Here is a 12,285-nt window from a genome sequence, read left to right on the forward strand (position 1 = left end):
AAGTCAGCCCCAACAACTATCCCACCATAGCCCTATTCCCACATATTTACCCTTCTAATCCCCTTGATATTATGGGGCAATTTAGAATGGCCAACCCACCTAACTGTATATCTTTGGACACTAAAGGGGGCAATTCGCCATGGCTAATCCACCTAGCCTGCATATCTTTGGACATTAGTGGCAATTCATCATGGCCAACTGTGTGTGCGTGGGTTTCCTCCAACAGTCTGAAAGACGTGCTGGGATAGGTGCATTGGCCATGCTAAATTCTCCCTCAGTGTTACCCCAACAGGTGCCACAGTGTGGCGACTGGGGGATTTTCACAGTAACTTCATAGCAGTGTTAATGTAAGCCTACTTATGACACTAATAAATAAACTCAAACCTTCTTAAGTACCTTGAGTGAGATACCCATCAAGGTTCAAGGGCTGTAAACTACAACTCCCACCATTCCGAGCTGTCTAGCAAGCCGTCTAAACAGAGCGCATGCGTCAAGACTACAATTCCCAGAATCCCAAACGCCAGAGGATCTTCGAACGACATTTCCCAGAAGGCCGCTGCTTATTACATCAGCCGCCGGATCACACGTCAGTGCGCACGCCCCGCCAGCAGAAAGAGGGCGGCTGCAGTTCCAAGATGTCGGAGCGGGCGGGAAGTGGTGGTGCCGCTGCTGCAGCCGCCGTCGCCGCAAAGGAGAAGCGCAAGCAGCAGCTGAAGCGCTGGAAGGGCTCTTGCACCGACTTGGAAGCGGGCGAACCGCGATGGCTGGGGCGGCTGGGGGCGCGGACGGGGACCGGCGCGGGTGGTGGCGGCGGCGGTTCGAGCCCCCGGCGGGTGAGATTCGAGGCGGCGGCGGAGTTCCTGGCGGCCTGCGCCAGTGGAGACGCGAGAGACGCCGAGGAGATGTTGAGAGGAGGCGCCGACGTCGACTGCGCCAACACGGACGGAATCAGTGCCCTCCACCAGGTGGGAAGTGCGCGTGCGCTTCACCGGCAGCCGGCGGCGCGTATGCCGAGTGATGCCGGCCGTCTGAAACAGCGCACGCGTGGAGGTCACCACTACTGCGCCGGGACCTCTGGGAAATGTAGTTTGGGTGCCGTCTCACCTCCCTTGGGAGCTACGGTCACTCAGAGCGATCGGGACTACGAATTCCAATGTGCACCCTGGTATCCGCATCTTGGTGCTTCTTGGAACTACTTGTATACCTGTTCAAAAGTTTTGGAAAAGTTTAAAAGTTGTTCTGTGGCACTGGCCAGAACATTGCGGGGAATGGCACATATTGTCGAAGTGTTGAATTTGGGTCACCATTAGTAGCTAACTGGCTTTGAGAATAAAGTGATGAAACTTCTGGGGGTGGTTGTGAAAGTTTCAGGGGTAAAACTGGGTAATTGCCAGCTGAAAATGGTGGGCCCCATATAGGTAGTTTCATAATTTGGCACCCCTTATACGGTTTCTCGCAACTTGTTCTATTTCTCCTTTATGTTGACTTTGTACATTTAAAAAGTATTTAAAAGTACAAAGCAGTCCAGTTTTTTAAAATTTGATTTTAACTTTTCTCTGATTCTGTGATATGTTCATCAGATCCCTACAGTGCAGAAAGAGGCCATTGAGTCTGCACTAAAATAAAGTTGGTTTATTTTTCATAGGATCCCCACAATACTGAGGAGGCCATTTCAGCCCATCGAGTCTGCACTGACCGCAATCGCACCCAGGCCTCATTTCCCACACACTTACCCTGGTAATCCCCCGTCACTGGGGTCAATTTACATTACCAATCAACCTAACCTGCACACTTTTCTTGATTAGTCAGGGGTTATGGGAGAATGGGGATCTAAAAGATATCAGCCATAGTTGAATGGTGGAGCAGACTTGATGGGCTGAGAGGAGCAGAATTAGACCAATGACTTATGGTTTTATCTTTTGGACTTTTAAAATAAGCCTACTTGTGATGAAGTTACTGTTCAAACCCCCTAGTCGCCACACTCAGGTGCTGTTTGGGTATATTGAGGGAGAACGTGGCATGGCCAATCCACCTAACCAGCATGACTTTTAGACTGTGGGAGGGAACCGGAGCACCCAAGGCAAACCCACATTGACACGAGACAAACTTACAGATTCTGCACAGACAGTGACGCAAGCTGGGAATCAAACCTGTGTCCCTGCCACTGAGGCAGCAGTGCTAACCACTCTGCCCCGATTCTCCAAAAGAGCGTCCCATCCATGTCTTCCCCTCTGCCTTATTTCCCTAACCCTGCCCATTTACAATGGGTAATCCACCTTGCCGTGACAGGAAACCAAAACACCTGGTGAAAACCCATGCAAGACAAATACGACCAAGAATCGAACCTTAGTCCATGACACTATGAGGCAGCAGTGCTGACCACGGTGTCACCCTGCTGCCCTAGTTTGGAAATTAAAGCAGATATGGGTTTCCTCTGGTTGCTCCGGATTCCTCCCTCAGTCCAAAGATGCTGAGTCGATGCAGACTTAATGGGCCAACTGGCCTCCTTTTGAGCTTTAGTAATTCTGATTCTACCGAATGGCTTCCTTTTGTATGGTAGGGATTCTGTGTTGGTAATGCACTGCAGGTTAGCCAGCATCTATGAAAGCGGAAAAGGAAAAAGTTGTTAGAGGTGTAACTCTTCAATGGGTGTGAGCTTGGTTCTGGAGCATTGAGTCAGAAGGACAATCTCCACTCCAAACATTACTGCAACATAAGAGGTGCCCTTTTGGAATGTGAGACACTCGTTATCTCATGACATGATTGGAAGACCAGAGATTTCCTCATGTAGTCTAATAGTTACTCAACTAACGTCATCAGATGCAGATTAGCTGGTGTTGTGCTGGGTTAAGGCAGAAGGCAGGGAATGGTACTAAGTGGTTGCCTCTTTGCTGTCCCCACACTAAAGTGATGGGGGCAAATGGCCTCGCGTGCTGTTCTATGATCTGTATGTTTTTGCATGTTGGCTGCTGCACAAAGTGAAAGCTTTGTGTACAGGTATCAGTTGGAAGGATTAAGAAGACTAAGGAATGGAGACAGGAGGAGAAACCTTTTTGTACAATGAGTGGAACACACTGCCTGAGTGTGGTAGAAGTGTAGAGTCATACAGTGCAGAAGAGTCCCTTCGGCCCATTGAGTCTGCACCCACGGTATCATTAAAGGCGTGCTAATCTGACTTTTCATCAAAGCATTTAGGAGGATTGCTATCTGGGAAAGGGAATGGCACGAAGTGCATGATTCACTTGAAGACCTGGCGCAGGTATGACAGACTGAAAGGTCCCCTTTCCTGCTGTAGCAATTCCGTGATTCTGTTTAAAGAATGAACTGAGCTTTCTGACCTCATTCTTTCCAGCATCAAACCTGCTTGTTTTCAGCTCCATGGTGTCATACTCGTCTCCCCACCGCCCCCCCCGCCCATCAGCTGTGCTTTCGTTGCCCCGAGACACAAAGTAAAATTATAGTTTATTTATTAGTCACAAGTAGGCTTACATTAGCATCCAATGAAGCTACTGTGAAAATCCCCTAGCCACCACACTCTGGCGCCTGTTCAGGTATATTGAAGGAGAATTTAGCACCTAACCAGCACATTCTTTTGGACTGTGGAAGGAAACCTGCGCAGACACAGGGAGAACGTGCAGACTCCATACAGACAGTGACCCAAGCTGGGAATTGAACCCGGGTCCCTGGTGCTGTGAGGAAGCAGTGCCAAGCACTATGCCACTGTGACTCAACTAAGTACTGCCCTGGTCTGGCCTCCCATCCTCTACCTGTCATCAACATAAACTCATCCAAAGTTCTGCTGCCCTTAATTTGTGTAGAGTCTTGTTTGCCTATTTCCCTTGTGCTTGCTGTGTTGCATTGTGTCACACTCAGGAGCACCTCTACTTCAGAGTGTTTCAATCCCAGGCCTTGCCCCTCCCTATTTCGCAATCCAACTCCAGCCCTATAAATCTTTCACGAATTCTGCGTTCCTCTAACTCTGGTCTCTTGTGACTCTTTGTTCATCCCACTATCATCCGCTGTTTCTTCAGCTCCCTAAGCTCTGAAATTTCTTCTGGATGAACCCACATGTTTGTTTTTATTTCCAAACTAGGGCAGCATGGTGGCATAATGGTTAGTGCTGCTGCCTCATGGCAGCAGGGGCCAAAGTTCAGTTCCAGCCTTGGATAATTGTCTGTGTGGAATTTTCATGTTCTCCACATGTCTGTGTGGGTTTTCTCCGGGTGTTCCGGTTTCCTCCCACAGTGCCAAGATGTTTAGCTAAGGTTGATTTGGTCATGGTAAATTGCCCCTTAGTGTCCAAAGATGTGTGGGTTAGGTTGATTGGCCATGCTAAATCAAACCTTAATGTTGGGGGATTAGCAGGGTTTAAAATGTGGCGTTTAGGGTCTGGGTGGGATTGTTGCTGATGCAGGCTTGATGGGCCAAATGGCCTCTTCCTGCACTGTAGGGATTCTGTGATCAATCTGACTCTCTATCCTGCCCCAAAGTTTACCTCTTTGACCAGAGTTTCTGTCACACGTCCAAATGCCTTGGCTCAGAGTCAGCTTTTATCTGGTTGTGCTCCTGAGAGTCTCCATAGGCCATTTTATTAACTTGGAGGTGAGATATAAATACAAGGAATATACATCAAAGGGAATTCATTTGTTGTATGACACTGAGGATAAGATAAGGCACTAGATGAATGCAAGTCTTGGCTGTCCTTCACAAATGCTGATCAATCTGTGTAAAAGCAGCCATTTCTGCTTGATCCCCACAACCTGTTGCTTCCCCTTCTAACAAATCTGTTTTTTGTTTCTGGACTAACTGCATCTGTCTTAACAGGATGAATTGCACATAATGCAACTGTATTTTCTTGGCTTGATCTGACATAGAATCCATCTCCTCCCAAACTTTATATTTGGCAATGACCCTTCTCGGCTATGTGACCTGTTCCAACTCCTACGTTCAAGCAGCAATGTCCCTCCCTGCCTGCTCCAAGCTTTCTCTGACTGTGTCCTAACCTATACCATCCAGTTCAAACATAATACCCCTGCTCCCCTCCCAACTCTGCTCACTGACCTGTGTTAGTTCCCAGTCCAATTGTGTCTTGATTTTTAAATGGTTCTCCTTGTTTTCAAATCTCTGTAGCCCTGCTGCTCCTTGTAATCTCTGCAATCTCCCAATTCCGATTTCTTGATATTAGGGATCCAGGTTCAATTCCTGGCTTCGGTCACTGTCTGTGGAGTCTGCACATTCTCCCCGTGTTTGCGTGGGTTTTCTCCGGGTGCTCCAATTTTCTCCCGCAGTCCAAAGACATGCTGGTTAGGTGGATTGGCCATGCTAAATTCTCCCTCAGTGTATCCGAACAGGCGTCTCAGTGTGGGCGACTGAGATTTTCATAGTAACTTCATTGTGTGTGTGTAAGCTTACTTGTGACTAATAAATGAACTTTAACTTTAAAACTTTAATCTCTGAGTTTAGAGAATTGTAAAGATTCGCAACCCCTTGACTGAAGAAGTTTCTCCTTGCCTTGATTCTAAATGGTTGATACCTTATTTTGAGACTAATATTCTTCCAAATCTTCATACCCCAGATGGGGGAAACAGCCTCTACCCTATGAAGCCCTCTCAAAAACCATTTGTTTCAATGACATCACCTCATGTCCTCCTCAAATCCAAAGATATCTTCTGGTAAGACCGCCATCTTGCACAATCAATCTCATGGACTTTCGTTGCAGCCCCTACTAAGACAAGTATATCCTTTGAGCCAAAAAGAGCAGAATCCAAAATTACATATGATGCTCCATCTTCAAAATTGCAGTAAGGCTTCCTTACTCTTGCACTTCAGCCTAAACTTTCCAACCATTTGACTTGCAAATTGATGGCAGTATCTGCTTGTTGACTTTAGTGGCAATGTGGTTTATGTACAAAGATTTCCCAATGCCTTTGAATACCCGGATACCAACTAGTATCTTACCAACTAGTCTCTCTCCTTGTTTTTTTTAATTAGACCGTAAGACATAGGAGCAGAATTAGGCCACCCAGCCCATCGAGTCTGCTCCGCCATTCAATCATGGCTGATATTTTTCTCATCCCCATTCTTCTGCCTTTTCCCTATAACCCTGGTCCCCTTATTAATCAAGAACCTATCTATCTCTGTCTTAAAGACACTCAATGACCTGGCCTCCACAGCCTTCTGCAGCAAAATGTTCCACAGATTCACTACTCTCTGGCTGAAGGAATTTCTTCTTGTATCTGTTTTAAAGGATAGTCCCTTTAGCCTGAGGTCATGCCCTCTGGTACTAGTTTTTCCTACTAGTGGAAGCATCCTCTCCACTCCCACTCTATCCAAGTCTTGCAGTATCCTGTAAGTTTCAATAAGAACCACCGCCCCCGTTTCTCTTCCCTCTCTCTCTCTCTCTCTCTCTTTTTCCCCCCCCCCCCCTTCTAAACTTCTGAGTACAGACCTGGAGTCGTCAACTGTTCCTCATTCTTTTAGGTTTCCTTCCTCCATAACACTGTTTAAAACCTGTCACTTCACTCAAGCTTTTGGTCACACGTTCCAATATCTGCTGATATGACTCTGTTAAATTTTGTTTGATAGTGCTCACGGGAAACTCCTTTAGGGCATTCCGCTGTACAAAATGTGCTATTCAAATGCAGTTTTCATAGAATCTACAGTGCAGAAGGAAGCCATTCAGCCCATCAAGTCTGCACTGACCTGCAATCCCACTCAGACCTTATCCCTGTAACCCATGAATTTACCCTAGCTAGCCCCCCAGATGCTAAGGGGCAACTTAGCGTGGCCCAACCGCATAACCTGTGTGTCTTTGGACTATGGGAGGAAACCAGAATATCCGGAGGAAATCCATGCAGACATGAGAAGATGCAGATTCTGCAGTCACCTGCCGCCAGGGATCGAACCCGGTCCTTCACTCTGAGGCAGCAGTGTTGGCCACTGTGCCTCCGTGCCTGTACAGCTTGGTACACAACTGCGTTGTCTATTACCAACTGGGGTGGGGGAGGGAACTGCTTTCAAATCAGTCAAAAATAAGGAACTGTGGCATTACAAAAGAAAAAAAGCAACAAAAAAAACCTGTGCTAATGCTTGCTGAGAACATCAAGGGCTGCAACACAAAAGGACATAAATCACAATTGTTTTGGTTAAACCTGACATAACCCATGAGCACACCCTCTTCTCACCAAAGTGGATTTCCGCTTAATTCGGTGTACGAGACAAAGTGATGTTGCAGGCAACTGATAAATAAAGCCGCACTGTGCACACACACACCACCTGCAGCAATGTTGCAATTTTACAAAGTGCTTTTACAAATGTTTTTTTTTGGTCATTTGCAGCCTGGAGAAGACAGGCTTGCTATAAACTGGGGCAGCATGTTGGTTAGCACTGCTGCCTCAAGCACCAGGGATCCAGGTTTAATTCCCAATTTGGGTCACTGTCTGTGCGGAGCCTGCATGTTGTCCCTGTGCCTGCGTGGGTTTCCTCCAGGTGCTCCAATTTCCTCCCACAGTCCAAAGACATGCTGGTTAGGTGCATTGGCCGTACTAAATTCTCCCTCAATAAATGTTAAAGTTTGTTTATTTGTCACAAGTAAGGCTTACACTAACACTTCAATGAAGTTACTGTGAAATTCCCCTAGTCACCACATTCCAGCGCCTCTTTGGGTCAATGCACGTCTTTGGGACACAGCCTCAAAATAAGGGGGGAGACAGTTTAGAACAGAGTTGAGGAGGAACTTCTTCACTCAAAGGGTGGTGAATCTCTGGAATTCTCTGCCCATTGAAGTGGTGGAGGCTACCTCGCTGAATATACTTAAGTCACAGGCAGATAGATTTCTGATAGACAAGGGAATTAAGAGTTATGGGGAGAAAGCGGGAAAGTGGAACTGATCCACTTCAGATCAGCCATGATCTTATTGAATGGCGGGGCAGGCCCGAAGGGCTAGATGATCTACTCCTGCTCCTATTTATGTTTGGACTGTGGGAGGAAATTGGACCACCTGGAGAAAACCCAGGCAGTCACAGGGAGAACGTGCAAACTACACAGACAGTAACTCAAGCTGGGAACTGAACCCAGGTCTCTGTGCTGTGAGGCAGCAGTGCTAATCACTGCAACCGTGCCACCCCAATGTACCTGAACAGGTGCTGGATTGTGGCAGTAACTTCATGGCAGTGTTAATGTAAGCCTACTTGTGACACAAATAAATAAACTTGCAGAGCATTTGCCTCCTAGTCGAACGAATGGTTTCTGCTTCCTGATTTCTACCAGCTGGGACTATGAATGTGTCTAGAACCTTGGTTAGACCACACTTGGAATACTGAGCAGTGTCCTGATTACCCTATTGCCAAGAAGGTACAGAGGCACTGTAATGTAAAGAAAGAATAACCAGAATAATACCAGAACTGAGATTCTAAACTTGGCCTTTTACTTTCAATCTTTCTTGCCAAGGCATAACCTGTTATAACTTTAACATTGCAAAGGGTTTTAGATGGAGTAAACAGAGTTGAAATGTTTCCACTTGTGGGGAGTCCCAAACGAGGGTTCATAAATATAAGTTTGACACTAATAAATCCAATAGGGAAGTCAGGAGAAACCTCTACCCAGAGAGTGGTAAGAATGTGGAACTTGTTACCACAGTGAGTAATTGAGGTTGATTGCGTAAATGTTTTTAAGGCAGGCGCTAGATGATATGATAGGAATAGAATGGGTTGGAAGGTGGTGCATGTGGAATATAAATATATAATCAGTAACATAGACCATTGGGCTGAAAGGCTGGTTTCTGGGTTGCAGATTATTGTAATGTGAGCCAAGAAAGTGTTTTGTGTATGATGTCACTGATACCTAATTGCAAAACTTGGTTTGGGGATTCCAAGGTGCACAGGGTAATTTTATGCTGATTCTGTTCAGGCGCTCTCACTGAGTGGATTGAGTTGACTCATAATGCTTTCTTCAATTGGACACTATGCCAAGATTTTCCTCTGGGTTCACACATGGAAATAATAGGCAAAATAACTATTGGGGAAGGAAATTTTTTAAATTGAAAATTACTTAATTTATGTAGCACCACTTAACATAGTAAAATATCCCAAGGTGCCTTACAGGAGCAATTTTTTAAATTATTTTTTCACTGCAGTGAAGTTACTGTGAAAATCCCCAAGCCGCCACACTCCAGCACCTGTTCAGATACGCTGAAGGAAAATTTACCATGGCCAATCCACCTAACCAGCGTGTCTTTTGGACTGTCGGAGGAAACCCACGCAGACACGGTAGAGAACATGCAAACTCCGCAAGCTGGGATTCAAACCCAGGTCCCTGGCGCTGTAAGGAAGCAGTGCTAACCACTGTGCCACCAAGCCATTATTGAACTACATGAGTGATGTTTCGACACATCATGGTGGCACAGTGGATAGCTTGATTCCTGTCTGTGGAGTTTGCATGTTTCCCCGTGCATGTGTGGATTTCCTCCAGGTGCTGCTGTTCCTCCAGCAGTCCAAAGACATGCAGGTTAGGTGGATTGGCCATGCTATATTGTCCCTTAATGACTAAAGATGTGCAAGCAAAAGAGATTTGGCTCTGACAAATGTGTGGGGTTAGAGGAATAGAGGGCGGGAGAAACTCCTCTCGACTCCTCAAAGCCTGTCCATCACATAAACAAGGCATAAATCAGGAGTGTGATGGAATATTCTCCACTTGCCTAGAAGAATGTACTCCAGCAATATTCAAGCGATGAAATATCATCCAGGACAAAGCAATGTGCTTATTGAAACTCGATCCACCGCTTTAAGTATTGACTTCCTGTACCACTGATGCACCGCAAAGGTGTGCACCATATACAAGGTGCACTGCAGCAACTCAGCAAGGCTCCTGCGGCACCATCTCCCAAACCCGTGACCTCTACTATCTCGAAGAGCGAAGGCAGCAGATGCATGGGAATGCCATTGACTACAAGTTACCCTCCATGCCCCACACCATCCTGACATGTATCGCCACTCCTTCACTGTTTCTGGTTGAGATTCCTGGAGCTCTGTTCCTGGCTGCACTTTGGATGTACCTGCATCATGTGGACTGCAGTCATTTAACAAGGTGGCTCATCAGCACCTTCTGATGGGCAGTAAATATGTTGCCCTTGCCAATGATGCTCATATCAAATATGTAACAGGTGGCACAATGGTTAACACTGTGCCTCACAGCACCAGGGACCCAAGTTCAATCCTGGCCTTGAGTCATTCTCTGTGTTTGCACATTCTCCCTATGTCTGCATAGGTTTCCTCCCACAGTCCATTGATGTGTGGGTTAAGTTAATTGGCCATGCTAAATTGACCTGAATGTCGGGAGGATTAGCAGGATAAATGCGTGGGGTGACAGGAATAGGGCCTGGGTGGGATTGTGGTTGGTGCAGACTCAATGGGCTGAATGACCTTCTGCACTGGAGGGATTCTGTGATCCAGTGAAAATTTTTTTATTGGTACCTGTGAGAATGGATCCTGTTCTGCAGAAGGAACGTGTTAGTGAACAAATTCCACTTCTTGTCTCAAACAGTGTCTGTGTCTTTTTCAGGCGTGTATAGATGAAAATCTGGAAATGGTGGAATTCTTGCTGGCACATAACGCCAATGTTGACCTGTCGGATAATGAGGGATGGACTCCACTGCATGTGGCTGCGTCGTGCGGCTATTCTGAAATTGTTGAGTAAGTTTTAACGTTACTTTGGTCAATTCTCATCTATATGTTGAAGATGCAATGTCGTTCTTCCCCCAAGGTAAAATTTGCCCATGTGTGGCACTCAGCAGGGCTGCTGAGGAACTATTAAAGTAAAGTTTATTTATTAATCACAAGTAAGGCTTATGTTAACACTGAAGTGAAGTTACTATGAAATTCCCCTGTTGCCACACTCCTATTCAGGTCAGTGCGCCTAACCAGCACATCTTTCAAATTGTGGGAAGAAACCGGAGCATGCGGAGGAAACCCACACAGACATTGGGAGAATGTGCAAACTCCACACAGACAGTGACCCAAGCTGAGAATCGAACATGGGTCCCTGGCACTGTGAGGCAGCAGCACTAACCACTGTGCCACTGGCTTCTCCGGTAGCTGAGAGTAGTAATCATCTGGCGTCTTGCCAAGGCCTTGCTGTACGTTTCATTAGCTTTGTGTGGGTTGCTAATGATTCATTTGTGATCTCTAGCTCCAAGTTGTTATTTGGTGAAGTATTGATGTGGGTGGCTGAAATATCAAGCAGCTGCATTCACAGTGTGTGTTAACTGAGGTGTCAAAGTTTCATACCGGGTGTGAAAGATTTTTACTATATTTGCTGAAAGTATAAAAATTCGATACTTCAGACAGCCCCACTTGCAGTGTTGACTGCAGGGAAATTGGGTGCTTTGTGCAAGAAATATTCAAGCTTCCATTTATTTTTTTCCTGAGCAATCCCTTTTTTAGCACTATTTTAAGTTGTGCTAACACAGTCTGTGGCTTCTTCACTCTGCCTTAGGAGAGGTCTCGCATTAAAGCTGCAAAAGGGATCCTCTTCCCAAATTGACTATCCCTGTGACATTTTTTTAAAAGGAAAGGGGGACCAATGTGGCTGTAACAATTTACAATTGTAACTTGACGCTAGAAACATAACCAGAGATTGCAACACCTGGAATTGGGTCTGCAATGTTCCTTAAGACCTTTCTCTTTCTCCATGCTTACTGTCTCCTGTACTTCACCCCCATATCTCCTTTGTAGTGCCAGGAAGCACTTTGGAACGTGGCGGGGAGGGGTGTGGGCAGCAGTGTCATCATTTTGTATACTGATATTCCTGATCCAAGATTAGCTTCTCCTGAGATGCAAGACGAGCAGTTAAAGATGGTGTGAGCTGGACATGTCTGAAAGACATTTGCCTTTCAGTATCGGAAATTGGGAATGTGATTTTTGGGTCCATCATTGCGATATGGGGGTGGTTGGCACCGTGGTTAGCACTGCTGCCTCACAGCTCCAGAGACCCAAGTTCGATTCCCAGCCTTGGGTGACTACAAACTCCACACAGACATTCTCCCCGTGTCTAAGTGGGTTTTTACTGGTTGTTTTAGTTTCCTCCCACAGTCCAAAGATGTGCAGGTTAAGTGGATTGGCCATGATAAATTGCCCCTTAGTGTCTCAAGCTATGTAGGTTTGGTGAGGTTAAACATAGGGGGTGGATCTGGGTCAGATTCTCTGTCAGAGCATTGGCGCAGACCCGATGGGCCAGATAGCCTCCTGCATTGTAGAGATTCTGTGACACCAGAGGAGTGTGCAAAAACTG

General features: G+C 46.2%; 1 protein-coding gene across 1 annotated transcript in view; it reads left to right on the forward strand.

Moving 5' to 3' along the window:
* Nucleotides 1-515: 515 nt before the first annotated feature.
* Nucleotides 516-12,285, forward strand: part of LOC145361781 (protein phosphatase 1 regulatory subunit 12C-like) — a 77,440-nt gene continuing 65,670 nt past the window's right edge. The window contains exons 1-2 of the mRNA XM_080217749.1: nucleotides 516-965; nucleotides 10,558-10,688. Of these exons, the coding sequence (XP_080073875.1) occupies nucleotides 636-965; nucleotides 10,558-10,688 (461 nt within the window). The 5' untranslated portion in view covers nucleotides 516-635. The remainder of the gene's footprint in view (nucleotides 966-10,557; nucleotides 10,689-12,285) is intronic.

The sequence above is a fragment of the Carcharhinus amblyrhynchos genome, chromosome 35, assembly GCF_965287045.1.
Source record: "Carcharhinus amblyrhynchos chromosome 35, sCarAmb.v2.hapA, whole genome shotgun sequence".
In the NCBI taxonomy this organism is placed as follows: domain Eukaryota; kingdom Metazoa; phylum Chordata; class Chondrichthyes; order Carcharhiniformes; family Carcharhinidae; genus Carcharhinus; species Carcharhinus amblyrhynchos.